The following is a 25,728-nucleotide window of genomic DNA, read 5'->3' as shown; positions in this document are numbered from 1 at the left end:
AAACATCGGCAGACGTGAGTTTCACAATTTCCCTAATTTATCAGCAGTACCCTTCATCAACGACGACTTGCTTGTTTACTGCCAACATTTGGAGAACCTCCACAGTGATTTCAAAGAACGGTTCCAGGACATTTTAAAATTGGAAATACCGGACTGGGTGTTGGATCGTTTTTCAAATGTCAACACAGCAGGATCATCCCAGCTTGAGGAAGAACTTATAGAACTGACAACGAACGAGGAAATAAAAATCAAATTCAAAAATGGCTACCAAGAATTTTGGCTACAAAAGCCAATCCCACAATTGTACCCTGGATTGTGGTCGATTGTTCAACGATTTTTGGTAGCATTCCCATTGTCATATTTGTGTGAACGTGGATTTAGTGCTGTAGCAATGCTGCTAACTAAAAAGAGGAATCGTTTGCATGTTACCGAACGCGGTGACTTATGGCTGTTTTTGAGTAAATTCGAACCTGATATTAACAAACTTGTTAAAAATCATCAGATTCATCCTTCACATTAGATAAGTTTTAAAATTTTAATTGAAATGTTTGTTTTAATTTGAATAAAAGTCTTTCTAAATATTATAAAGTTGCGTTTTTATTGCTCCTGTTAGTTAGAAAGTCTCATTTAAAATGTAAGTTTGAACTCAGAAACAGGATAAGACACATATGGCACGCTATAACTAAAGTAATGATTGCGTTTGTGATTTTTAAGATGTGGTAAAGTAAAAAATTTTGGGGGGCGCTAGAAAATAATTGATTCTCAAAGTGGGCGGTAGACAAAATAAGTTTGAGAACCTCTGCTTTATAGGGTCACATGCAAAATTTGAGTGCTGAAGCTGTAAAGCAAATCCATTGTTCTGACTGAATGATCAGATCAGTGTTACGAAAATGAGACAGCCCAGTGCTTTTAATAGAAGAGTCTGAGTTTATTATTGAATAGGGGTGCGTTATGAAAATAACATGTTAAAAGGTTTCTGACTAAAAGATTCAAGTTTTATTCATGTGTGCACCTCACACAGTTAAAACTGCAATGACTATGTCCTTCACAGTCACTTTTGTTAGCCAAAGTCGGTGGCTATGATTGATTCCACTGTAAAGTTGACAATGTGTTCAGTTATTTTCTGGATACTTAGTGAGATCCAGTGAGATGGGTGGAACTGTGGTATTCACTCAGCAGGGTTCGCTAAGAGGCATCTAAGTCATCAGCTGTCTATGCAAATCTACTTGTCTCAAACTTTGGGCTAAACTGCAGATTCAAGTGGTGAAAATTAGGTTCTTTAGCAGAATTGCTCTATTTATCCCTTGACAATCTGAAGAGATCCAACCAAGACAACATTTTTGAGAGGAGATAACTGAGACTACTTGGCTATTCAGTGCAGTTTCCCTTTATTCTTTTCAATGTGATGCATAACACACATTATCTACTAAGAGAAAAATCTAGGGCAGACCTAACACACCCTGGTGGGGTGATATCTCTCAGCTAACCTTGGAGGTTCTGGACCTGAAGAACTCAGACCTACAGTAGAAGAAGACCATCCTGAATCTAAGGATTAATAAAATGAATAATGTGAAATCCCACAAATAAAATACACTTCATAATTTTGCAGTGTAGATGGACTGTACACAGATTTGATGGAGAGCTGGGTTTCAGGAGAGTGGAAAGAGGGCAAGTGTCACTTTTCTATTGGCCTTAGAATGCTATTTTGTGTTATCCTGAAGATGGACATTTTCCACCACTTGCATTTCTAATGTCCTGACTTTAGCTGCAGACATGAATATCTTCATTTTGTTTGAGTTCTTGTCTTGGGTTTCCTCTTTGAGCCCGAAACCAATGTGATTTATTAGCTCAAATATCCCATGCTTCCTTGCTGTTGAAGATGTGTGTGTGGCTGCAACAAGTGAACATTTATAATATGGACACAAATGGTGTGAAATACCCTTATACTTGAGTTCGGAATACTGAAAAAAGATAAATACCAGGACAAGGTTGCAACCTTGGATCCCTACAGCCATTATATACAACCAGTAATGGCACATTGCACGATAGCGTGCAGTGAATACACTTGACTTGAGCATTAATGGTTTTCATACTATTTCTCTGTACGTTTAGCATTTGTTTTCTCAGAGGTTGATGTGCTTGCTGCTTCCTCTTTTCTCCACCCTAGTGGCCCACTTCTTCTTTTCTTTCGTCTGCATCTTTTTGCATTAAAACTGAATAAATCAGTGCTTGTGATGCAATTTCTTAGTACGTTTGTTTTTAACTTTTTACTTAACCTGGAACTTAAGTCTTCAATATGCCTCAAGAATGATTTAAGATATGAAGAGGTAGGAGAAATGACAGCAAAGGTGGAAGGGATGAGAAAAGCACCCGTAGGCATGCGGCGCACAGTCGCCCTGCTGGCGGCTGCCGAGACCTGATTCTACACTAAAATAGAATAAAAGGAGGAATATCCTTGGAGGTCAGTCATCACCCCGAAAGCGGATAGTAGACGTCACGTAGTATATGTGTACCAAATTTCAGGTCAATTGGTCAAACGGTTTGCGAGCTACAAGTGATTTCAAATCCAGGACAGACAAACGACAGCCACGGTAGCATATTATATAAGAAGATATGCACCTATACATGGAGGGATTTGTATCCTCTGACTTGAGTGGGAGCCTGGATAAAGCAAAGATCTGAATATCCAGTGCAGGTGAGTCTAAAACAACCTCTCTGTATTGACTAAGGGTGAAACAGTACTGTATGTTTTTTAATGATAAGGAACGGGTCAAGGTCAGTACTGAAAGTCAAAACGTTCTGAGCTCAAAACAAATTGCTAACCAAAATTAGAAGACCAATAACAGAAACTACTTTCTGTTTTTAAGCTCTTTCCATAAACTTGTCCTGCGCCACCACTATTTCTCACTAGAGTGATACTTGTCTGCAGTCTGAGGTTACCTCCATGTCTAAGCACCAGCTTAAATAGTCAGATGGCTAAGAATCTCTTTCCTTCTCTAATCAGATATATGCCTACTTAGAATGCATGAGCTGCATTATAAAAAGGCCATATTAGACCCCCTTGTACATTGTAGAATACTGTATAGCACTCATACAGGTCACCACATCAGTGGCATTAACATAAGAGCTTCCTTTGTCCGTCAATTACAGAGAGAGTCTCCTAATTCAAGAGCAAATTTCCAAAATTTGCTCAGTGCGTGCCTGGTCATTTTTTAGATAAACTAGATATCTGTTTCCTAGAATACATCTACACCAGCGGTTCTCAAACTTCTTTAGAATTTCTTGCGTGGCGGTTCCTTTAAAAATTGTTTGATGGCTCTTGGACCCTTTTATTAAAAATTAAAAAATCAATATTATTTCAAGAAAATTGGGGGCGCCAAATACTTTGCACAAAAGGTGCCACATACCCCCTGCACGGCACTGCATAGGTACAGGCTGCTGTGAATAAAACATTTTTTGACAAACAATTATTTATTCAGAAAATATTATGTACATCTTAATTATTACATTTAAGTTAAAATTTTAATGGGATGGATGCATCTGCTTTGCCTTAACCAGTTCTTCTATGTTTGGCTTTGTTTCTGCCAGTGCAATTCTCATATCATTTGTCGCGTCTAATCTGTTTTGAGATTTTGTTTTGATAGTAAGTAGTGTGGAAAAAGCCGTCTCACACTCATAGGTGGTTGCGAATAGAATCGGCACTCTTAGAGCCATCTTTACAACATTGGAATAGGACTGTGCCATTTCAATCCAAAAATCACTACAACACATTTCACGGAAAACATGTTTTGCACCCCCATCATTTATCAAATCAATAAACTGTTCTTGAATTAAATTGTCCTCCGAAGGCAGGTCACTAATGGAGAGTACAAACGGGTTATTGATAAATCATTGGTATTTTTCAAATTCTCGTAGGTCAGGAAAATAGTGAGAAATTTCTTCGCTCAGGATTGATACATGCTGTTTCATCACTTTGATTCAAGATTCTTTTCTTCATTGTCGATTTTTTAAACCGCCTCTTAGCAATCGCTTTATTTTGAATATTCTCATTATGAACACTTTTACTTCATTTGCGTTGAACGGGCAATTTCACAACTTAAAAACACAAAAAATGTAAAATATGTTGTTTGTTGATTATCTGTATCCACCTTTAGCGCTCTTATTTGCTTCTAAAATATACAAAAACTGTTTGTGAGTGTTTTGATTCTACGTAAGAATCGATAATTTTTGATTATGATAAAAATAATAATGGCTGGTTTGTGCCGAGCGATAACGGTTGGAAAGCAATGCGGTGGCAGTGAATAATGAAACAGCGGATTAGTGGTTGGGTCTAGGTGGTGGGGGTAACGACGGAGCTCAGTCACTTACTTCCCCTCGGATAGTAAAGTTTAATAATTATGAAAATATAAATAGTATAAATATGCAATCATTTCTCACGACCCCACCGAAACCACAGTTTGAGAACTGCTGATCTACACAGTACAAAACGGGGCCTGTCGGTCAGTTAGTCAGTCAGTAATTTTCTAATCTGCTTAGTTTTGAATAGGGTTGTAGGGGATGCTGGAGCATATACCAGCAAGCATAGGGGGCAAGACAGGAACAATCTATAAACACGGCACCGGTCCATCTCAGGGTGGGCATACACACACACACACACACACACACGCACACACACACACACACACACACACCAACCACACACTAGGGTCAATTTAAAATGAAAGTATTATGGAAATCTTCATACATTAATTACACTGTTAATATGTACACCTATATTAACAGTGCAATTACCGGTAATATATTAACAGTTGTCACAATAATGACCATTAGACATTGCAAAGGTTTGGGGCAGCCATCCGTATAATTGTTTACGGCTGCAAAATGAACTAAATAGCAAAGACATGTGCATTCAGCTGAGTCCAAAACAGAACTGACTTCTTCAGGCAATATGGCGGCTTTAAAGGCCAGAAAAGGAAGTGATATCATCTGCACCGGAACCGGAAGGGATGTCAATGGCTGCCCCAGAGCCGGGTGGGTTTTCCCTAGACTGGTCTGCAAAAGATCGAGAGGGAAAGTTAGTGCACTTCGCCACCCCCTGGTCTGGCATGGAATTACATGTATTCAAGCCCTTTGGTTGTCTCCAAAACACACGCGTGTGACACAGTGTAATTAATGTATGAAGATTTCCATAATCCTTTCTTCACAAAAAAGTAAACATAATTTCAGCTCAGTGGACTGAGTGAGTTTTGGAAATCTACACTTTGGTTCAGGCATGCCTCAGATTGAAGCTGTGGGTATCTGGACTTATTATTCTCTTCATGGAATCAATTGCACAATATCCCAAATGGCAGATTATTGTGTCATTGCCCCTCACAGTCAGAGGTCCTTAGGAACAATACATAGGTTATGTTACCAAGAAGAAAGGAGGCGGGAGATACCCTATACCATTTAAGAAATGTAACCTGTCAGGAAAAGAATCCAGCAATAATTCTGCAATCAAAACTCGAGGGTTTCAAAGCTGGGTATAGATATTGAAGGTGGTCCTCTCTGTCAAGCAGGTTGAGCAAGGTCCTTGGACGGAACAGGTTTAGTGCTGGGAATCACATTGTGAAACAAAAGAACTGCTTCAAACTTACCATGGCGACAAAATAATGACATCAACTCAATTAAATTAAATTTACATTATGTTATGGATAGTGCTTTTCACTGAGTGCAGGTGCAGACCTCTGTGACAAGTTCTCAGGTAAAATGCAACAACACCACACCAACGTCACAAATAATAATTTTATAATTAGCTTTTATTATATAATTGCTCAGCATACAAATCCACAAACAAGCTCTGTCAGGAGACAGAGATGAATGCAGACATTAGCTGTGTTCCTCTCAGAGCTCTGGTTTTAGTCTTATTCAGATGTTATTGGAGCACTGTGAAGAATTTTAAAGCATGGAACAATACATAAGTCAGCGATTTAAAAGTCTCAGGGCTGAGCAGATCAGCAGCGGTGGTACTCCATTGTCTCCAGTGGAGTCTCAACATGCCATGGAATGGCAATGCTATTTGTAAGTTTTGAATTAAATTGTTTTGATACAATGAACCAATCAGTGTCTAACTAGGAGTGTTGCACCTCCTTTTTCTAGAAGACTCTGTAAAACAAAGAATATTTCTCTGCGTTTCTTCCAGCAAGGCCAAGGAAATGTTTTCTCAAGGAGTTATACTGCATAAGAATGAAAGAAAAAGCAAGCAATGCAAAGCAAAAGGGAAATGTTAGCACTGTAACATAGTGATAATAATAAAGGTAATCAGAAATAAAAATATATACAATAATACCTCAGTTAATGAAGTATATGCATCCCAGGATTTTAGTTTTTTATGAGAAACTTCATTATCAGAGGTAGATTTAACATAGGAGGAATACGGCATGGACGAGTGAATAATTGCAGTCCAAAAATTCTCCAATTATACAAATCAAAATCAGTGCTCAAGGGCACAAAATAGAAACAAAATAAGCAGCCAGCCATCCTGGCTTTGAGAAAAGGATTTGCCTCTTGAGAACAGGTCTGTTACAGGGAACTCTGTCCTTCCGCCAAGTCCAGGTCCAAATGAGAAACTAACATCATAAGGTATTGGACCTTTATAGCCCTGTAGCTGGAAGGGATGGGGTTATTTTCCCTTAAAGGACATCTTCTCGTTGTTGTAGAGGAGAAGAAAAAAGACTGTTCCCCTGATACACACATGTGACAATAGATAATGTGCTGTAATGACATAGGAAAATGTGGGGTAGAGGTTTGTGCGGATGAAACAGGACTCATGCCGTCTGCTGTCTCCTGTGTCCTTCATTGGCCACCATACAATGTCACTGATAACAGCCTGGTTTGCATGGCTCCTACAATGTGATTCCATGTGCTCTCATTTCCCTCGTTCACTACTTACACATATGACTCCTCTGGTTGCTTCTCACACAGAGGCCACACTAGCTGACTCACTTTCATCAACTCTGTGAAACAGTCTAAGTCAGGGATGTCGAACACTGGTCCTGGAGATCTGCAGTGGCTGCAGGTTTTCATTCTAACCATCTTAATTAGTGACCAGTTTTTGCTGCTAATTAACTTCTTTTTCTTTAGTTTCAATTAATTTAACTCAGGCCCCTTAGTTGTTTCTTTTTCCTTAATTAGCAGAAAAACAATAATGAGATCCAAAATAAGCCGACACATGACCGGCTCACCTGTGTCCATCACACAATATCTGAAAATAAAGAAACATGAAGATCTCAGTAAGACTGATCATCCATCCATCCATTTTCCAACCCGCTGAATCCGAACACAGGGTCATGGGGGTCTGCTGGAGCCAATCCCAGTCAACACAGGGCACAAGGCAGGAACCAATCCCGGGCAGGGTGCCAACCCACCGCAGGACACACACACAAACACACCCACACACCAAGCACACACTAGGGCCAATTTAGAATCACCAATCCACCTAACCTGCATGTCTTTGGACTGTGGGAGGAAACCGGAGCACCCGGAGGAAACCCACGCAGACACGGGGAGAACATGCAAACTCGGGAAGCGAACCCAGGTCCCCAGGCCTCCCAACTGCGAGGCAGCAGCGCCACCCACTGCGCCACTGTGCCGCCCAAGACTGATCATTCAGCTCACAAAAACATTTTGACAGTGTTCTTTGAAAAAAACAGAAAATCTACAGTTCTGGAAATGTCTGCTGTGGCAGAATGAGAGCAGCAACAATCCATAGAATTAAATAATGGGCTTAATTAACAGCAAGACATTTATTTTGACAGGCTTCTCATTAAGAAACTGGTTGGAGTGAAACTGGTTGGAGTTTGAAGCCCCAGTGTAACTGGTGATCTGTTGGCTGGTTTCAAGCCTCATTTCTGTTTGGCTGTCATTTAATGAAGAAAAGAATCAATTCAGAGGACTGAATCCTTAAAAACAGGGCTATTAAAATGAAGGGAAAAGAAATTAATTAGCAGTGAAAACTGGTCACTGATTAGGAATAAGGGTTAGAATGAAAACCTTCAACCACTGCAGCCCTCCAGGCCTGGAGTTTCACACCCCCGGTCTAAGTGTTGATCCTTAAGAAAACTCACCGGTGGCCATGCACCCAAGCTACCAGACTTAACAGTGGAGAAGCTTCTGCAAAGTGCTTGCAGGTGAGTGCTTTATATCAGCGCCCCCTTTCAACACTCTGAAGCAGCTCTTTTCATGGTACTAACCCTAATGATTCTGCCATGTGACATTGCTTTGCTACAGCTCTATCCTCTTTAGAATCTGTATTTTGGTTTCTAAAGAAGCTACTTTATGTTATTATGACATACTGGGAAAGTTATAAGTATTAATTTATAGAAAGCATTGACATAACTATGGTACATGAGATACCAAAGCACCCTCCTTTTGTCATCATCATCGGTCAGCCATGCAGCTGGCAGTCAGTTAAATGGCAGACTTTGTGCAGTGGAGAACTAACTCTCATATATCACTGATACTCTACAGCCCACACTTCTGTGTATGTAATTCATCAGTGAACACCTAGCGCTATAGTGAACTGGTACTTGAATATGTGCACTTCATTAAAATGGTGCTTCATTCTCAGGGGCTTCACCAACCAAGGTATTACTGCATTGCATATTGTATATGAAAGAATATTTCATGAGAAGGCTATTTATATGAGTGCACAGTTTATTAAGTACACATACGTACCACAATGATGTCCTGAAATTTCGTTATTCTTCACTGCCACCTATGTCCTTACACCATATTCTCTTTAATACCAGTAGATTCTCTTTTCATACCTTGAAGGGCTTTCTTTTCAGGTGTTCAGGCCCACGAGTTAAGGCTCTCTTGTTCAGACTTTTCCCAATCATCACTTGGCTTCCTAAGTACAAAGTAAAAGAGTCTCTGCTTGTCGATGTGCTCAGCGGTGTGAGTGCCGGGACCATTCAAGTGCCTCAAGGTGAGTGTCCTCAGGGTGTTTCATACCATTCTTTCTTGCAACTAACAATGTATGATCTGCTTATAGATGATAATCTCCAACACTTGTATTTCTGCTTTTCTGTCTTTCTCATTTGTTAAACAAGCTGTCTTACAACTCTAGTATATCATTCTAAGGCCCTTTTCACTTTTGATCTGCTTTGTCCACCTGTTGCTACTTTTTCCACTATACATATTTCTTCTAATTCTCCCTAATCTTGGAAGCAACAAACAATGTAACTCTGAAGATAGAACTGGCTAGTGATCTGAATAATGTTTGCCTCTTCTTTAGGGTAGAGCAGCTCACCAATGCGATAGAAGTCTTTAGAAAATGTCCATAGTTGGGAAAAGGAATAAGCATGTAATTATGGGTTATGCATTGAGCCTATTACCTAGTTAGGTAGAAGTGTTACCTCTAACAAATCAAGTTTATGCAAAGATATCTGAATCAAACACCATCAAACTATATTTCCAATATTGGTTCTCCCAGAATGCACTTTTCCATTTTTTATGGAGTTGCAAAATTTATGGGTATCATTTTAAGGCCTGGCACCCAGAATGTATGTTTAATCTGGTCCCAGTGACAACACATATACTTATCTGAGTAGCCATATGTATACAGTAAGTCAATTTTCCAATATATACTGATAGAAAAAAGAAACACCGGGTTTTCTAGAATAAGATGATTATAGGTATAACTTTTATATAGACAAAATTCCTTAATTCTTGAGTAGCCATATGTATACAGTAAGTCAATTTTCCAATATATACTGATAGAAAAAAGAAACACCGGGTTTTCTAGAATAAGATGATTATAGGTATAACTTTTATATAGACAAAATTCCTTAATTCAAAGCTTAGGTCAAAACAAGACAAAGGGAATACTTGGTGTTCTGAAGTCATATGCCAGCATTGTCAGACACTGTAGGTTTAGCTGCTCCACTGTGTCTTGACTGAATGCAACATGTCAACAGATCAACAAGACAGATGAGCATCCTAGATCTCATCTCCCCTGTGTAACCAGAGCATAACAGAAGTGCCACATCAGACTGGTCCATCTGAGAGAAAGTTTTAGAAATGCCAATGGGCACAATATCATCATCGGTGATAAGATGGTGAAGGACAGACTCGATGCAAAGGTGACTGGTCAGGGGTCCTCAGCTAAAACTTCCTAAACATCACTGGACAATGCTGGGCCACATTCAGCAGATATTGTCACAAATGTTTAGATGAATGAATGCTAGTGTGCAGGTGCTGCCTTGGCCTGGTTTCTGTCCCACAGAGCACCTTTGTGATGTCCTGGATCACAAAACCTGGAGAAACTGCCCTCTTCCTGCCCACAATCAGCAAATGTGTCTGACATTTTTGCGGAAATGGGATAACATCTGACAAATACAGATTCAGAGGCTCATTAACTTGTGTATCTTCATTATAATGTATTTGTAATTGGAGTGCAGCAATCATAAACTGCATTTAGTAGGTCAGAAAATGGAAACATGGAGGAATAGGTAGCATTTGTTTATAGATAGAAGTTTGCTTTAAAAAATTAAACACTAAAATTAACATTGAATCAGCCAACAGAAATGATCTGCAACACTGCCATTTTCTAACACTCAATTGATTGGCATGTCATGTCCTTCACAGGCATGGCCTTTGCATTGCTGGCTAACCTTCCACCGGTCAATGGGCTCTACTCATCTTTTTTCCCCCTCATAACATACTTCTTCATGGGATCAGCCCACCAAATGGTACCAGGTAATGCAACGTTAATAAATGGTTTCTCATTGTCAATCCAATTACTTGGAGAGTACAACTGTATTGAACAATGCCTTGGGGATTTTTAAAAGCTAGATATGTCAAATCATGACATAAATGTCCTCGGATATTACACTCTTCTGAAAATACCTTGAAGTAAATATTTTATATATTTCAGTCACTTGGCACTTTAAAACTAAAAAACTTTCTAGCAAATGAAGAGATCAGAGTGGTAAATTTTTTATTGTGGTGAATGAAGAGGTGCTTTGTAAGGATGAATGGTTTTGACATATCAGATCATAAGAAGGTATTGTTACACCAAAAAGTGAAAGACCGACATCCAAACAAAAAGGCAGAAAACTAGACGAGAAATAACCTCCTGGCGTAAAAATAAAGGTATAGCAACCACACTTCCAAACAGCACCATTTGTACATTAAACAACAAGAATAAAATATAATAAACTTCAATATTTCTAACAAACTCATGAAATGTACAAATTCTTCATGTATACTTGGTACAGTGAAACTCTATTTACAGTAGATTCAGAAAGTATTCAGATCTTCACTTTCTGCACAATTTATTGTGTTGCAAATTTCATTTTAAATTTAAAAAATACCATTTTCCCCCATCAATTTACACTCAGTAACCTATAATGACAAAGTGAAAACATATTTTTTAGAAAGGTTTGCAAATTTATTAAAAATCAAAAAATTGAACTCTCTCATTCATTTAAGAATTCAGACCCTTAATTCAGCCCTTTGCAAAAGCAGCAATTACAGCTTTGAGTCTTCTTGGGTAAATCTGTACAAGCTTTGCACATCTGGATTTGCAGAGTTTATTCCATATCTCCTGGTAGACCCCCTCAAGCTCCATTAGATTGGATAGTAAGTGTCTGCAAACTGCCATCTTCTGCTCTCTCTGCAGATGTTGTATGGAGATCAAGTCTGAGCTTTGACTTGCCCACTCAAGGACAGTCAGACTTGTCCCAAATCCACTCCAGCATTGTCTTGGCTGTATGCTTTGGGTCGATATTGTGTGAAAAGGTGGACCGTCTCCCCAGTCTGATGTCATACGCACTCTGGAGCAGGTTTTCTTCAAGAACCTCTCTGTATTTGGCTGCAATCATGCTTCCCTCAGTTATGACCAGTCTTTCTGTCTCTGCCGCTGAGAAGCACTCATCCATAACATAATGCTACAATACAGTTTCAGACTTGTGATGAGCAGTGCCTGGTCTTCACTAGACATGCTTGGAGATTGGCCCAAAGAGTTAAATTTCTGACTCATCAGACCAAAGACTTGTTTTCCTCATGCTGTCAAAAGTCTTTTAGAATCCACCATATGCCTTTTATTCAAGACTGTCTTCTGTCTAGCGACTCAACCAAAAACACCTGATTGATAGACTGCTTGCTCAGATGGCCATCTTTCCAATGGGCTCCCCATCTCAGCAGAAGACTTCTGAAGCTCTATTAGAATGACCACTGGATTCTTGTTCACTTCTCTGACTAAAGTCCTTCTTGACTGGTTACTCAGATTTATTGGATAGATAAAATTATAGGAAGAGTCCTGGTAGTTCATTAAAATTACTGAACCCACTGTGCTCCTAGGACCATTCTAAGCTTTAGAAATTGTTTTATCCCCTTGCCCTGATCTGTGCCTCTCTAAAATGTGATCTTAGAAGTTTGTAGAGAGGTCCTTGGACTTCATGGCTAGGTTTTTGTCCTGAGTGTGAGTTGTGTAGCCTTCTCTACACAAGTGTGTTCCTTTGTAAATGATGTCAAATCAATTCAATGTGCCACAGGTGAACTCTAATCAAGTTCTAGAAGGATCTCAAGGATGATTAAAGCAACTAAGATGCACCTGACCACAATCTGAAGACCACAGCAAAGGGTCTGAATACTTCCATGAATGAGATATAGCTTTGATATTTAATACATTTTCAAGGGTTGGTGAGTGTAGACTGATGGGCAAAAATGGTAAATTTATCCATTTCAAATTAAATCCATCCATTATCCAACCCGCTATATCCTAACTACAGGGTCACGGGGATCTGCTGGAGCAAGGCAGGAAACAAACATCGGGCAGGGCGCCAGCCCACCGCAGGGCACACACACACACATCCAGCACACACTAGGGACAATTTAGAATCGCCAATGCACCTAACCTGCATGTCTTTTGACTGTGGGAGGAAACCAGAGTACCCGGAGGAAACCCACGCAGAGAACATGCAAACTCCACGCAGGGAGGACCCGGGAAGCGAACCCAGGTCTCTTAACTTCGAGGCAGCAGCACTACGCACTGCGCCGCTATGCCGCTCTCAAATTAAATCAACAACGCGATAAAGTGTGCAGAAAGAGAAATGGTCTGAATATTGTTTGAATCCACTCTATGTCTTGTAAACAGCTGAGTTTAACAGCTTTGTGACAAAACAGTCAATAAAAAGCTCAAAATGCAGTTCATGATGGACCCTTAGAGACCAACAATATAATAAGGTTCAGTTTTAAAACACACTTATCTGTCCTACGCTGACCCTTCAGTTTCACACACACACAGTGCAATCAAGATGACTAATTCTTTACACATAGAGGGATTCTTTACTAACTTAATTTCCCACAGTATAGCATATATCATGTAATCACTTTCGTTCCTAGTGTTTGAATCTGGACAGCTAATTTTGCAGAGTTTAAAGTTGACGATTATATTCAGTGAAAAATTAATCAAAGTGTAGGAGATTTAGTTAGTTTACCGGGTGCTGATCTAATACAGTGTTCGAAACTCTTAACTGCACTTGTACAACCTTATGTCTCTTTTAAACCTACTGACAGGCACCTTTGCTGTGCTCAGCATTATTGTGGGCATCGTCTGCATGGACCTGGTGCCCCCCAGCCACACTGAATATCACAACATGACCGCTGGAGAGAAATCTGCAGAGGAGGCTGCCCTTGATAATGCCCGTCTGGGGATTTCCGCAACACTGGCGTGTCTCACAGCTCTTATTCAGGTGAGTAATTTGAGAAGGCATTTGTGGGAGCCATAGGCAGAAATGAAACTGCTGTTGTGCCTGAAAAAGTGCATTAGTCATTCCTCACTGTGAGACGCTTGATTAAAGAGGTGTTATAGACATCCTGTGTACCCCCTTAGAGTGTGAACATTCTCTGAACCCCCAGGAGTAATATCTCACTCAGAATGACTCCATGGAGTAACTAATATTCTAATGTTTTCTTCCCACAGATCAGCTTGGGACTGATGCAGTTTGGGTTTGTGGCTATCTACTTGTCAGAGTCATTCATCCGTGGTTTTATGACAGCAGCTGGCTTGCAAATTCTCATCTCTGTGCTGAAGTATATTTTCGGGATCTATGTTCCTCCATATAGTGGACCACTAGCTGCTGTGAAAGTGGGTGTTGCCGCAGATTCCCTCCCAGATTTTTGTCACTCTTAGAAGAAGAACTTGCATTATGTTTATGTTACGTTTCATATCCTTCATAGTTGTGGTTCTTCATTGTTAGCAATTAGTCTGCAATTATTTTTTAATCACATTTATTTGGCAGGCCTTAGCAGTGCACTGTAGTGGAGACGGGTTACACCATGGGTCAGTAAGACATTGCAGAGGTGAACTCTAATAGCATCTGTGTGCAGGATGCATGATCTATCTTTGTCTGTGTTAGTATTTTCTTGTGGAAATGCAGTTTTTATTCCATATTTCAAAGATGTGGACTCGTTATGGGAAGGATTTAGGAGTTATAGTGGACTCTGCACAATCAACTGTCAGACAGTGTTCAGATGCTATTAAGAAAATGAACAGAATGTCAGGTTATATAGCTCCTTGATGTGTGGAGTACAAGTCTAAGGAGGTTCTGCTCAAGCTTTATAACACACTGGTGAGGCCTCATCTGAAGGACTGTGTGACGTTTTTGACTCCAGGCCATAAAAAGAACATAGCAGCACAAAGGAAATTCCAGAGAAGAGCAACTAGGCTGATTCCAGGACTACAGGAGATGAGTTATGAGGAAAGATTAAAAGAGCTGAGCCTTTACAATTTAAGTAAAAGAAGATTAAGAGGAGACATGACTGAAGTGTTTAAAATTTAAAAGGGAATTAGTACAGTGTATCTAGACTGTTATTTTAAAATGAATTCATCAGGAACATGGAAAAGTAAGGTAAATTTCACAAAAACATTAGGAAACTTTAATTTACACAGAGAACCACAGAAATATGGAATAAGTGACCAAGTGTTGCAGTAGACAGTAGGACATTAGGGACCTTCAAAACTCGAATTGGTGTTAGTTTAGAAGAATTAGGTGGATAGGACTAGAGAGCTTTGTTGGGCTGAATGACTGTGAATGACACGTTAGCTCCACACTCAGTTGCTCTAGGGAGTCTCTTGTATCTGCTACCGCTGATAATGTACCTGAGGGATGAACCTAACAGATGAGGACACAACACAAAAAGGAAGGGGTTGGTGCAACAGTGCATCAGTGCTTTTATTGAAAACTTCAAAACAGTGTTCAAAAGTGGCATGCAAAAATTTCATAATAAATAATCCATAAAAAGGAGTGAACTGTAACTGTAAATAATCCATTAAATGAAGTTAAAAACACAAGCAGGAAACTGTCTTTCCCAGTTCTTAGCCCTGGTGCCTTCCTTTTAAAACTGATGTCTCTCCTTCTTACATTGATCGGGCCTTGAAGTACGGAAAGACGTCGACCAACAGGCACAGACAACCTTTTATTTTGGCCCAACTCCCTGCTGCCAAACCCACAAACGTTCCATGGGGAGCCGCCGAGCCCTGCTCTGCTTGCCCTGCTGTCGATACCTGGATCCTCCCTGTGAGATTGCACTGTCCTCCCACTGCTGCCAATCGCTGGCTAATCCCAGCGAGAGCACCCCCTGAACATAATGGTCACTCCTGGTACATGGTCGCTCAACAGGAGACTCTTCCCATTCTCCTGCTTCCTCCACTCTTGCAGCAGTTTCTCTCCATTCCTCTCTTTAACCTCCCTTCTCTTTCTTTCTTCTTCCTTTTATTTCTCTTCCTTTTCTCATGCTAGCTCTCCCTTATATGTCTCCATGGGTGCAGTGGCTCAATTGTGCACTGTTGGAAGCCGCTAAAGAAGTTGATACAGACTGCACCCTCACGTGCAGGTCAGTCTCACTTCAACAACCTCACCAACTTCCTGCAGTTGTGCAAGCACGCACACCCATGGAGATTGAGCCATTTATTCAATTATTTATTTAAAATTGTCCACTAATTGCTGAGCCACAGACCCACTATACCACAATGGCGTGTTCTCTTCTAGATTGTTCTAAAGCCCTAGTGTGCAGATTTGGTTGGTTGTAAATTGGTGCAGAATGAGTGATTATATTTGTATATGTGTGAGTTTGTTCTGGGACAGACTGGAGTTCCATCCAGGATTGGGTCTTCATTTGTACCAAATATTGGTGGGATAATTTCTGGCCCCTAAGAACTTCAGCTGGATTGTTTGGATTCGATAATGAGTGGAAGGGTGGATGGCTACTCAGGTGGTTGTTGTGTCTTTGGTGTTACGCTTATCATTAAAAATCTTGTTCTTTGACTCTTAGACCCTGATAGACCTCTGCAGTAACCTCCACAAAACCAATGTAGCATCACTCATATTTGCCCTTGTGAGCAGCGTGGTCTTGATCATTGTGAAGGAACTCAACTTGAAATTCAAGCACAAAATTCCTTTCCCCATCCCTATCGAGATAATAATAGTGAGTTTTTCTGTTTTTTTATTGAGTGGCTCTTTCAATGATCACTATAATTAATGACATAGAGGCATTGAACATATAATAAATTACAGTTTGTGACCCTAAATGAAGTATGCTGAACTCAGAAGATAAAAGGTAAGCTAGAGAATTTCATGTTTAACTACAGGTTGCTAGCAAGCTTGACTAGGGTGAAGCTGTTTATAACACACAAGGTTTTAATCTATGTTGATAAAGTCAGTATATAAAGTTGCTAAAAATTGTTTAATTACATGAAAGCAAGTATTATATAAAACAAAAATGTGTGCTGAGGTATACTACTAAAAACATTAACTAACAATAGTAAGTAATAGTAGTAAAATGATCATCTGTACTGCTGTGCACGTAAACAGATGGAGTCCTGCCATCTATGCTATCAGTCCACATTGCATCAAAACGTATTGCAAATCAGTGCAATGCTTTCATCCTTACACCTCAGACATCATTTATACATTGTAACAAAGGAGCTATATCGGCGCCTGACCCAACACAGATAGACACGGAGTCACGTATAAAATGAACAAATGTTTATTTTTTCTCTTCCTGCCATGGACGTGCACGTCTTCCCCATGTCCCACAGCCCAACACAGTCCCAAACACCACAAAAGGCCCACAACACAATTTGTTCCTCTTTTACCACCACTCCTCCTCAAGCTTAATCCTCCTCCTCCCAACTCTGGCTCTCGAGTGGTGGTGGCTGGCCCCTTTTATTGCCCACCCAGAAGTGTTCCAGGTGCTTGACCACCTGGTCCCCATTGCACTTCCGGGTGGGACTGAAGACTCGTCCAGCTGGGCTGTTGATTCCAGGCAGCACCCCCTAGCAGCCACCCCAGCTCTCAACCAAGCTGTGGCGGACTCCATCTCCCATGGAGCCATGCAGGAGCTTGGGGGATCACCTTCGGCCAGGGAGGCTGCCACCAAGCGTCCCGGGGGAGGTATTGAGCTGTCCATGGGTGCTACCCCGGAACATATGCAGCAGGGCCATCCTGGCTGGGCATGGGACCCGGCCGCCCATCACAACATGTTTATATTTATGACTATAACGTTATTATGTTATGATATGGTTTCAGAACAATTTGTTTTGGTGTGTTAAGCAGATTTTGGTGTACTTTGTGTTCCCCATACTAGGTTTTCGAACATGAGGATTTTTAATTTCTTAAAGAAAATTTGATTTATGTCTTTTTATCATCATTTAATTTTTCACAGTCATCACCATTGTGATGGGCGGTCAGTACTGTGTTGTTTAGGAAACAAGTCGGAAGTACACAGTGTGAGATGTCACCATAGGTTTTTCACTTGACGACTGCATGTTTAAGTATTCAATTTCAAATCTTCTTGTCCACATCTTATCTTTTGGTCTCATTCTACATTATTTTCTGCCAGGACACTTTTGATATACTTTGACACTTTATGAGTGGTGTGACCTATGGTCATTGGGTGTTCAAGGTCTTTCAATATCAGACACCCTCCCTTATGCTTTCCTAGCCCATGTTCAAGTAGTGTTCCCAGCCACTCCTCCTGAACTAGTGGCTGCAGGTTTTAAGTCTAACCCTTTTCTTAATTAGTGACCTGTTTTGGCTGCTAATTAACTTCTTTTGAACTAATTTTATTTGGCTTGCTTTTTAAGATTTGTTCCCCTGAATTTCTTCATCTTGAAGTCTCAGACGCCTTAATGGTTTCTTTTCCCTTAATTAGCAGCCAAACAATAGTGAGATACAAAATGAACCAAAACATGACCTGCAAACTGTGACCATCATACAATATCCGAAAATAAAGAAACGTGAATTCTCAGGAATTCTGATCTGCTTAGGCTCACAAACATGCTAACAGTGTTCTTAGAAAAAAGAGAATCAACAATTTCAGAAGTGTCTGCTATTGTACAATAAGAGCAGCAACTAGCCATAGAATTAAAGAACGGGTTTAATTAACAACAAGAATAAGAAACCTAATTAAGCAACTGGTTGGAGTGAAATTGGTTGGAGTTTGAAATCCTGACTCAGTTGGTCTTCTGTTGGCTCTCTAACTTCACATTTCATTTCTGTTTGGATGCCATTTAAGGAAAGAAATGAAGCAATTCAGAGGAACGATGAAGAAATTCAGGGGAACAAATCTTAAAAAAGCAAGTCAAATAACTTTAATTCAAAAGAAGTTAATTAGCCGCATAAAGAGTGCACTAATTAAGAAAAAGGTTAGAATGAAAACCTGCAGCCACTGGGACCCTCCATGACCGGAGTTGGGGATCCCTGATCTAGAGGCTCTTTTGACAACCTCTATAAGGTTTCTGATGGCTTTTTTTGATGTGTACATCTGATAACCTAATAAATAAATTGCAGACCTTTCAGAACAAGTGGGTCTGCAAACCCTCTGAATTCGACTTCAATGGGTAAACAAAACACCATACATTCTAGCCATTCATGCAGAAATCAATCACTAAGTCTGCACACTTTTCTGGTCTTCTAAGTGTATGGTTATCTAAACCATGCACTTTACCTGCTGCATGAATGAATCAATACATAATGTTACAATTATAATCATCCATAAAAGTAAAGGAACACAGCTTCTTTTTAAAGCATAATATATCTAATTTCTTTGTGCTATTTCAATATAAAAAAATAATGAATTTCAAGCTGACATATACTGTATATAAATGCAGCAAAATTTGTATCTAATGAACTATGAAAGGATTTTTTAAATTAAAACTGACAATGAAAATGATGAGCTCTTTCTTAGATCTTCCCATTAGCAGCTTTTAGCTCACACATTTGTATACTCCGTGCTCGTGATTGTCATCGATTACCATATGCTGAACTTCAAAAAACAAAGTTGAAAAACTTAATATAAAAAATGTAAATGATTCAAAAGATATAAAACTGGAATGGATCAATTCACAAGCCAGAGTGTGGGTCACACTCTATTGAAGTAATTCTCCTGAGGTTCTCAAATAACAATAGACAGCAGCTGGCGTAGTAAGCTACACTTATTAGTCATGTGCATGAAGTAAATATGGTAGCGTGCACCGACACAGACTGGAAATTCTCAACAAGAACAGTCCCACAGTAATTGGGAATTTCATAGAGCGTCAATGGACAAAACAGACCAATGATGTAAAATGTAACTGCCAAGACGGTGTATGATGTTCTATTCTTTTGCCAAATATCAGACATTTAATGAAATTAGGCAAAATGTCATATTGAAAATGTCATTATTGTGACAAGCAGAAATCAAAACTGCTGTAAGCTATTTTTGTATTCTTAAGAATTATTGTTATCCATCCATCCATTTTCTAACCTGCTGAACCCGAACACAGGGTCACGGGGGTCTGCTGGAGCCAATCCCAGCCAACACAGGACGCAAGGCAGGAACCAGTCCTGGGCAGGGCGCCAACCCATCGCAGGACACACACCCACACACAACAAGCACACACTAGGGCCAGTTTAGAATCGCCAATGCACCTAACCTGCATGTCTTTGGACTGTGGGAGGAAACCGGAGCACCCGGAGGAAACCCACACAGACACGGGGAGAACAAGCAAACTCCACGCAGGGAGAACCTGAGAAGTGGCTACCACTGTGCCAATTATTGTTATTGATTTATTTTTATTATGTAAGGATATGTTCATTTTGGCATTCTGTTTGTTTGACATTTTTGAGAGAAGTTGATGTAGGAATAACCTAGATGTTATTAGCAAAGGCACATGTTGTCTATCAGGTGACCTGCCGACATCATCACTCCATGACACATCATGTCATTACAGATAGCAATGTGCTGGCAAAGAGGCTGTCACACCAGATGTTTTTAAATTAGTACTGTGGTACCTGCAGCATTAAAAAAACACAACACTTGAGGATATTAACTCCATTAGAAGCCCTGACCCAGCAAAAATGAACACAAAGGGTACTGGATAAAGGATACGTAACAATACAAAACAAAATGAAAACAAACACAAGCACAGTAATGGGAAAACAATGGCAAGACAACAAAAAAATGAAAGGCAAAAAAACAAAACGGGTATGCACTGTAGGGGTTGTAATAGCTGAATTCCAATAGATCTACCAAATTCTTTGGGTTCTTCAAAAGGATGTTGTTTTGAAAGTGAATTAAAGGAGAATGCAGAAATAAATACCAGTAGATCTGTACTTATCCTGTTTCAACCTTAATTTTTAATTTAGGTCATTGTGGCCACGGCTATCTCTGGACCTCTGAACATGCCCCATAAATACCATATGGATAACGTTGGCCCAATTCCTTTGGGGTAAGTCTGTAAAAAGGTAATATAAAATGGTACTTTTAGAGGAGAGTCTTTCTTCTTCACATCACACTATTTTCTTCTTCTTCTTTACCTTATTTTCTAGTTTGCCAGCCCCTGTTCTCCCAGAGGTGAAATACTGGGGGTATATGATTGGCACGGCCTTCTCACTAGCAATTGTAGGCTATGTGATAAACCTTGCTATGGGTCGCACCCTGGCAGCCAGACATGGCTATGACGTGGATCCTAACCAGGTAACACTGAATAAAAATGGGTCTGCTAGTAAAAAGTCTCAGGTTATCAGTCTCACCCAACTTTAAATCTTGTGTCTGAAACCTGGGTGTTATGTTTGACCAGTCTTTAAACATTGATGTTCATGTGAAGTCCTTATCTCGCTCTTGTTTTTATCATCTAAGGATTATATTAAAGCTAAGAACAGTAGTATTGAAGGCTCAAATGGAGACGTTAATGCATTCTTTTACTTTTTCATGTCTTGATTATTGTAATTCTTTATTTACATGTTTAAACAAAATGTCGCTGCTGCGTCTTCAGTCTTGATGTCTGCTGCTGCTAGATTGTTAACCAGCTCCAATAAGTAGACTCGCATTACTTTAAATTTATCTTCACTTTGTTGACTTCTAATAGAATTTAGAATCTGTTTTAAAATTTTAGTAATCACCTGTAGAGCTTTGCATGATAAAATACCACAATATATTTCAGATTTTTTACAACATTGTACTACTAGTCGCCCACTTAAGTCATCTAACCAGGGCCTTCTTATTGTTCCATGTACAGTGGAACCTCGGTTCACGAATGCGTCGGTACACGTACAACTAGGTTTACGACCAAAAAGTTCGCCAAACTTTTGCCTCGGTTCATGACCACACACTCGGTATGCGAACAAGCCAGTTTCCCTTTCGGTTTGTGCGCGCTGATGATTTCCGCACGTGTTGCATTGTTCTCGGTCAGACGTGAACTGCTGAACTGCTGCAATGTAAGAGAGAGAGAGAGAGAGCAGGCAGGCTCGCGTGCTAGAGAGAGAGAGAGAGAGAGAGTGCAGCTGAGAGCGAGCCTGTATGTGCAGCTGAGCAGGGAGCCTGGGTGTTTCTCAGTGTTATTCAATGTTTTTACATTAGTTTACTATTACACTGTGCATTCTACGGTGTAATTAACTATATTTGTGCTTAAAAATATTTTTAAAAATATATTTACATACAGTTCGTACGGTCTGGAATGGATTAATTGTATTTACATACAATCCTATGGGGGAAATTGCTTCGGTTTACGACCAGAGGTTTGGAACGAATATGGTCATGAACCGAGGTTCCACTGTACTCTTCTAAAGACTTGGGATCGGGCTTTTTAATCTGTTGCACCGAAATAGTGGAATAGCTATCCTTATGTTTTTTGGGCTGCTAATGCAATTGATACATATTTTTTACTGAATATATTAAAAGCAAGCAACATTCCATAAAAACAAGTCAAAGTTAAGAAAACTAAGTTCAATTAAACCTCCACCCAAGAGAAAGAGAGGAAGGCCAACATCCAGAGTAAAATGTTAATACAGCAGTTGAAAAGAATGAAGAGAATCCTTTTCCCCAACATAAATGGTTATTTTAAAATGTTATTGATTACATCCTGCCAGGTTTTAAAAAATTTTGAACACATCAGTGAGAATTTAATTCTATCCAGTTTCAAATAGTATGTAATATCAATTATCCACCGACTTAAAAGAGGTGGGTTAGGATTCTTCCAGTTGAACAGGATAAGTCTGTGTGCCAATAGTGAAGTGAAGGCAATTCCAGTTTGTTTGTCCTTCTCCACTTTAAGCCCCTCTGAGTCCACCAAACACAGCTGTTAGTGGATTAGGAGGGATTGTGACATCCAAGCTGTCTGATAGGCATTTCAAGATTTTGGTCCAGAATGATGTTAATTTGGTGCAGGCCCAAAACGTGACCCAGTGAGGCTGCAGCTCGATTGCAATGTTTGCAAGTTGGATCTTACCCTGGAAACAATTTGAACAATTTTAAATAAGACAGATGTGCTCGATAAAAGAGTATTAGTTGAATAATTGTTTGCTTTGTGCACTCTATGCATATGGCGTTAGAGTGAATTCTGTGCATTGCTATCTTCCACTCCTTTTCTGAGATATTGAGTGAGAGATCCTTTTCCCAATGTACTCTGGGATCTTTGAAGGGAAGGGACTTTAAAATAGTTTTATATATTACAGAAATGCTCTCTGAGCACTCAAGACTGATAAATATTTCTTCCGGAATATAAGTAGGTGGGAGTTGAAGGAAATTGGGCAGATTTTGTTTAGCAAAGTTTCTAATTTGGAAAGACTGGGAAAAATTGTGTTGATGGGACTCTAAATTTGGAGTGTAATTGCTCATAGGCTGCAAAGACATTATCTATGTACAAATCTAATTTAATCCTGTAAACATTAAAAACTGAGGGTGGATAAAAGTAGTCTAAGAAGCACCATTTTAGGCTAGCATATTAGAAACCTTTTTGACTCTTTCATTTTATGCTCTTTTGTTGAAATGTTAGCTTAATTTTATTTTTTTATTGTATGTAACTGTGTGTTTTAATTGTTTTCAATGGTGTACAACGCATTGTGACTGTTTAAAGAGTCTATAAAGTTGCTTTATAAAAAAAAAAAAGAAACCCATTAAGCTACTCTTCAAGCAATTGTCATAATAATATAACAAGGCCAGATCAATGGAGAGGTGTCTGGGGAGGTAGGACAGCCGATTAGATGTAGATGAATAACCTCCAAATTACTCACGAAAAATAAGAAATTCTGAGACATGTTTAGACACACAAAAATAGACTTTCATCCATCTAGGAAGAACAGAGATTTTTTTGGGACTTGTTCACACACGCAATGCCATCCACCAATCTTCCCTGAGAGAAAGAAGCAATTAGTGAAGCCATTTAGACACACACTAAAAGATAGATAGATAGATAGATAGATAGATAGATAGATAGATAGATAGATAGATAGATAGATAGATAGATAGATAGATAGATAGATAGATAGATAGATAGATAGATAGATAGATAGATAGATAGATAGATACTTATTAATCCCAGGGGGAAATTCACATACTCCAGCAGCAAAAAATATTAAATTAAAGAGTGATAAAAAATGCAGGTAAAAAACAGACAATAACTTGAATAATGTTCAACGTTTACCCCCTCTGGTGGAATTGAAGAGTCGCATAGTTTGGGGGAGGAATGATCTTCTCAGTCTGTCAGTGGAGCAGGACAGTGACAGCAGTCTGTCGCTGAAACTGCTCCTCTGTCTGGAGATGACACTGTTTAATGGATGTAGTGGATTCTCCATAATTGATAGGAGCCTGCTGAGTGCCCGTTGCTCTGCTACGGATGTCAAACCGTCCACCTCTATGCCAACAATAGAGCCTGCCTTCCTCACCAGTTTGTCCAGGCGTGAGGCATCCTTCTTCTTAATGCTGCCTCCCCAGCACACCACTGCGTAGAAGAGGGCACTCGCCACAACCATCTGATAGAACATCTGCAGCATCTTACTGCAGATGTTGAAGGAAGCCAGTCTTCTAAGGAAGTACAGGCGGCTCTGTCCTTTCTTACACAGAGAATCAGTATTGGCAGACCAGTCCAATTTATCGTCCAGCTGCACTCCCAGGTATTTATAGGTCTGCACCCTCTGTACACAGTCACCTCTGATGATCACGGGTTCCATGAGGGGCCTGGGTCTCCTAAAGTCCACCACCAGTTCCTTGGTTTTGCTGGTGTTCAGTTGTAGGTGGTTTAAGTTGCACCATTTAACAAAGTCCTTGATGAGGTTTCTATACTCCTCCTCCTGCCCACTCCTGATGCAGCCCACGATAGCAGTGTCGTCAGCAAACTTTTGCACGTGGCAGGACTCCGAGTTATATTGGAAGTCCGATGTATATAGGCTGAATAGGACCGGAGAAAGTACAGTCCCCTGCGGCGCTCCTGTGTTGCTGACCACAATGTCAGATCTGCAATTCCCGAGACGCACATACTGAGGTCTGTTTGTATGATAGTCCACGATCCATGCCACCAGGTATGAATCTATTCCCATCTCTGTCAGCTTGTCCCTAAGGAGCAGAGGTTGGATGGTGTTGAAGGCGCTAGAGAAGTCTAGAAACATAATTCTTACAGCGCCACTGCCTCTGTCCAAGTGGGAGAGGGATCGATGTAGCATATAGATGATGGCATCTTCCGCTCCCACCTTCTCCTGGTATGCGAACTGCAGAGGGTCGAGGGCGTGTTGGACCTGTGGCCTCAGGTGGTGAAGCAGCAGCCGCTCCATGGTCTTCATCATATGTGATGTTAGAGCGACAGGCCGGAAGTCATTCAGCTCACCAGGACGTGATACCTTTGGGACTGGGGTGATGCAAGATGTTTTCCAAAGCCTCGGGACTTTCCCCTGTTCCAGGCTCAGGTTGAAGATGCGCTGTAGAGGACCCCCCAGCTCTGATGCACAGACCTTCAGCAGTCGTGGCGATACTCCATCTGGACCTGCTGCTTTGCTGGCACGAAGTTTCCTCAGCTCTCTGCTCACTTGCGCTGCTGTAATTGTGGGTGGGGATGTCTCTCCTATGTTGGTATCAGCAGAAGGATGTGTAGAGAGTGCAGTACTCCGAGGTGAGAGTGGGTTAGGGTGGTCAAACCTGTTAAAGAAGATGTTCATTTGGTTTGCTCTCTTCACGTCTCTCTCGATGATGGTACCCCGCTTCGAGCTGCAGCCAGTGATGATCTTCATCCCATCCCATACTTCCTTCATTCTGTTTTTCTGCAACTTCTGCTCCAGCTTTCTCCTGTACTGCTCCTTCGCCGCCCTGAGTTGGACTCGGAGTTCCTTCTGCACGCGCTTGAGCTCATGCTGATCACCATCTTTAAAGGCCCTTTTCTTCTGGTTCAAAAGGCCCTTGATGTCACTTGTAACCCATGGCTTGTTGTTAGCA

At 40.3% G+C, this 25,728-nt stretch overlaps 1 protein-coding gene across 2 annotated transcripts in view; it reads left to right on the top strand.

Moving 5' to 3' along the window:
* Positions 1-25,728, top strand: part of LOC114647917 (solute carrier family 26 member 9-like) — an 81,215-nt gene that overhangs the window by 19,456 nt on the left and 36,031 nt on the right. The window contains exons 3-9 of one of the 2 annotated variants that reach the window (XM_028796619.2): positions 8,829-8,968; positions 10,630-10,740; positions 13,564-13,739; positions 13,970-14,134; positions 16,321-16,473; positions 20,676-20,758; positions 20,859-21,006. In XM_028796619.2, the coding sequence (XP_028652452.1) occupies positions 8,829-8,968; positions 10,630-10,740; positions 13,564-13,739; positions 13,970-14,134; positions 16,321-16,473; positions 20,676-20,758; positions 20,859-21,006 (976 nt within the window). The remainder of the gene's footprint in view (positions 1-8,828; positions 8,969-10,629; positions 10,741-13,563; positions 13,740-13,969; positions 14,135-16,320; positions 16,474-20,675; positions 20,759-20,858; positions 21,007-25,728) is intronic. The other variant, XM_051924813.1, reaches the window with a different exon arrangement.

This window comes from Erpetoichthys calabaricus, chromosome 3 (assembly GCF_900747795.2).
Source record: "Erpetoichthys calabaricus chromosome 3, fErpCal1.3, whole genome shotgun sequence".
In the NCBI taxonomy this organism is placed as follows: domain Eukaryota; kingdom Metazoa; phylum Chordata; class Cladistia; order Polypteriformes; family Polypteridae; genus Erpetoichthys; species Erpetoichthys calabaricus.
Note: the sequence above shows the minus strand (reverse complement) of the source record. Positions and strands in the feature narration are given on the sequence as shown.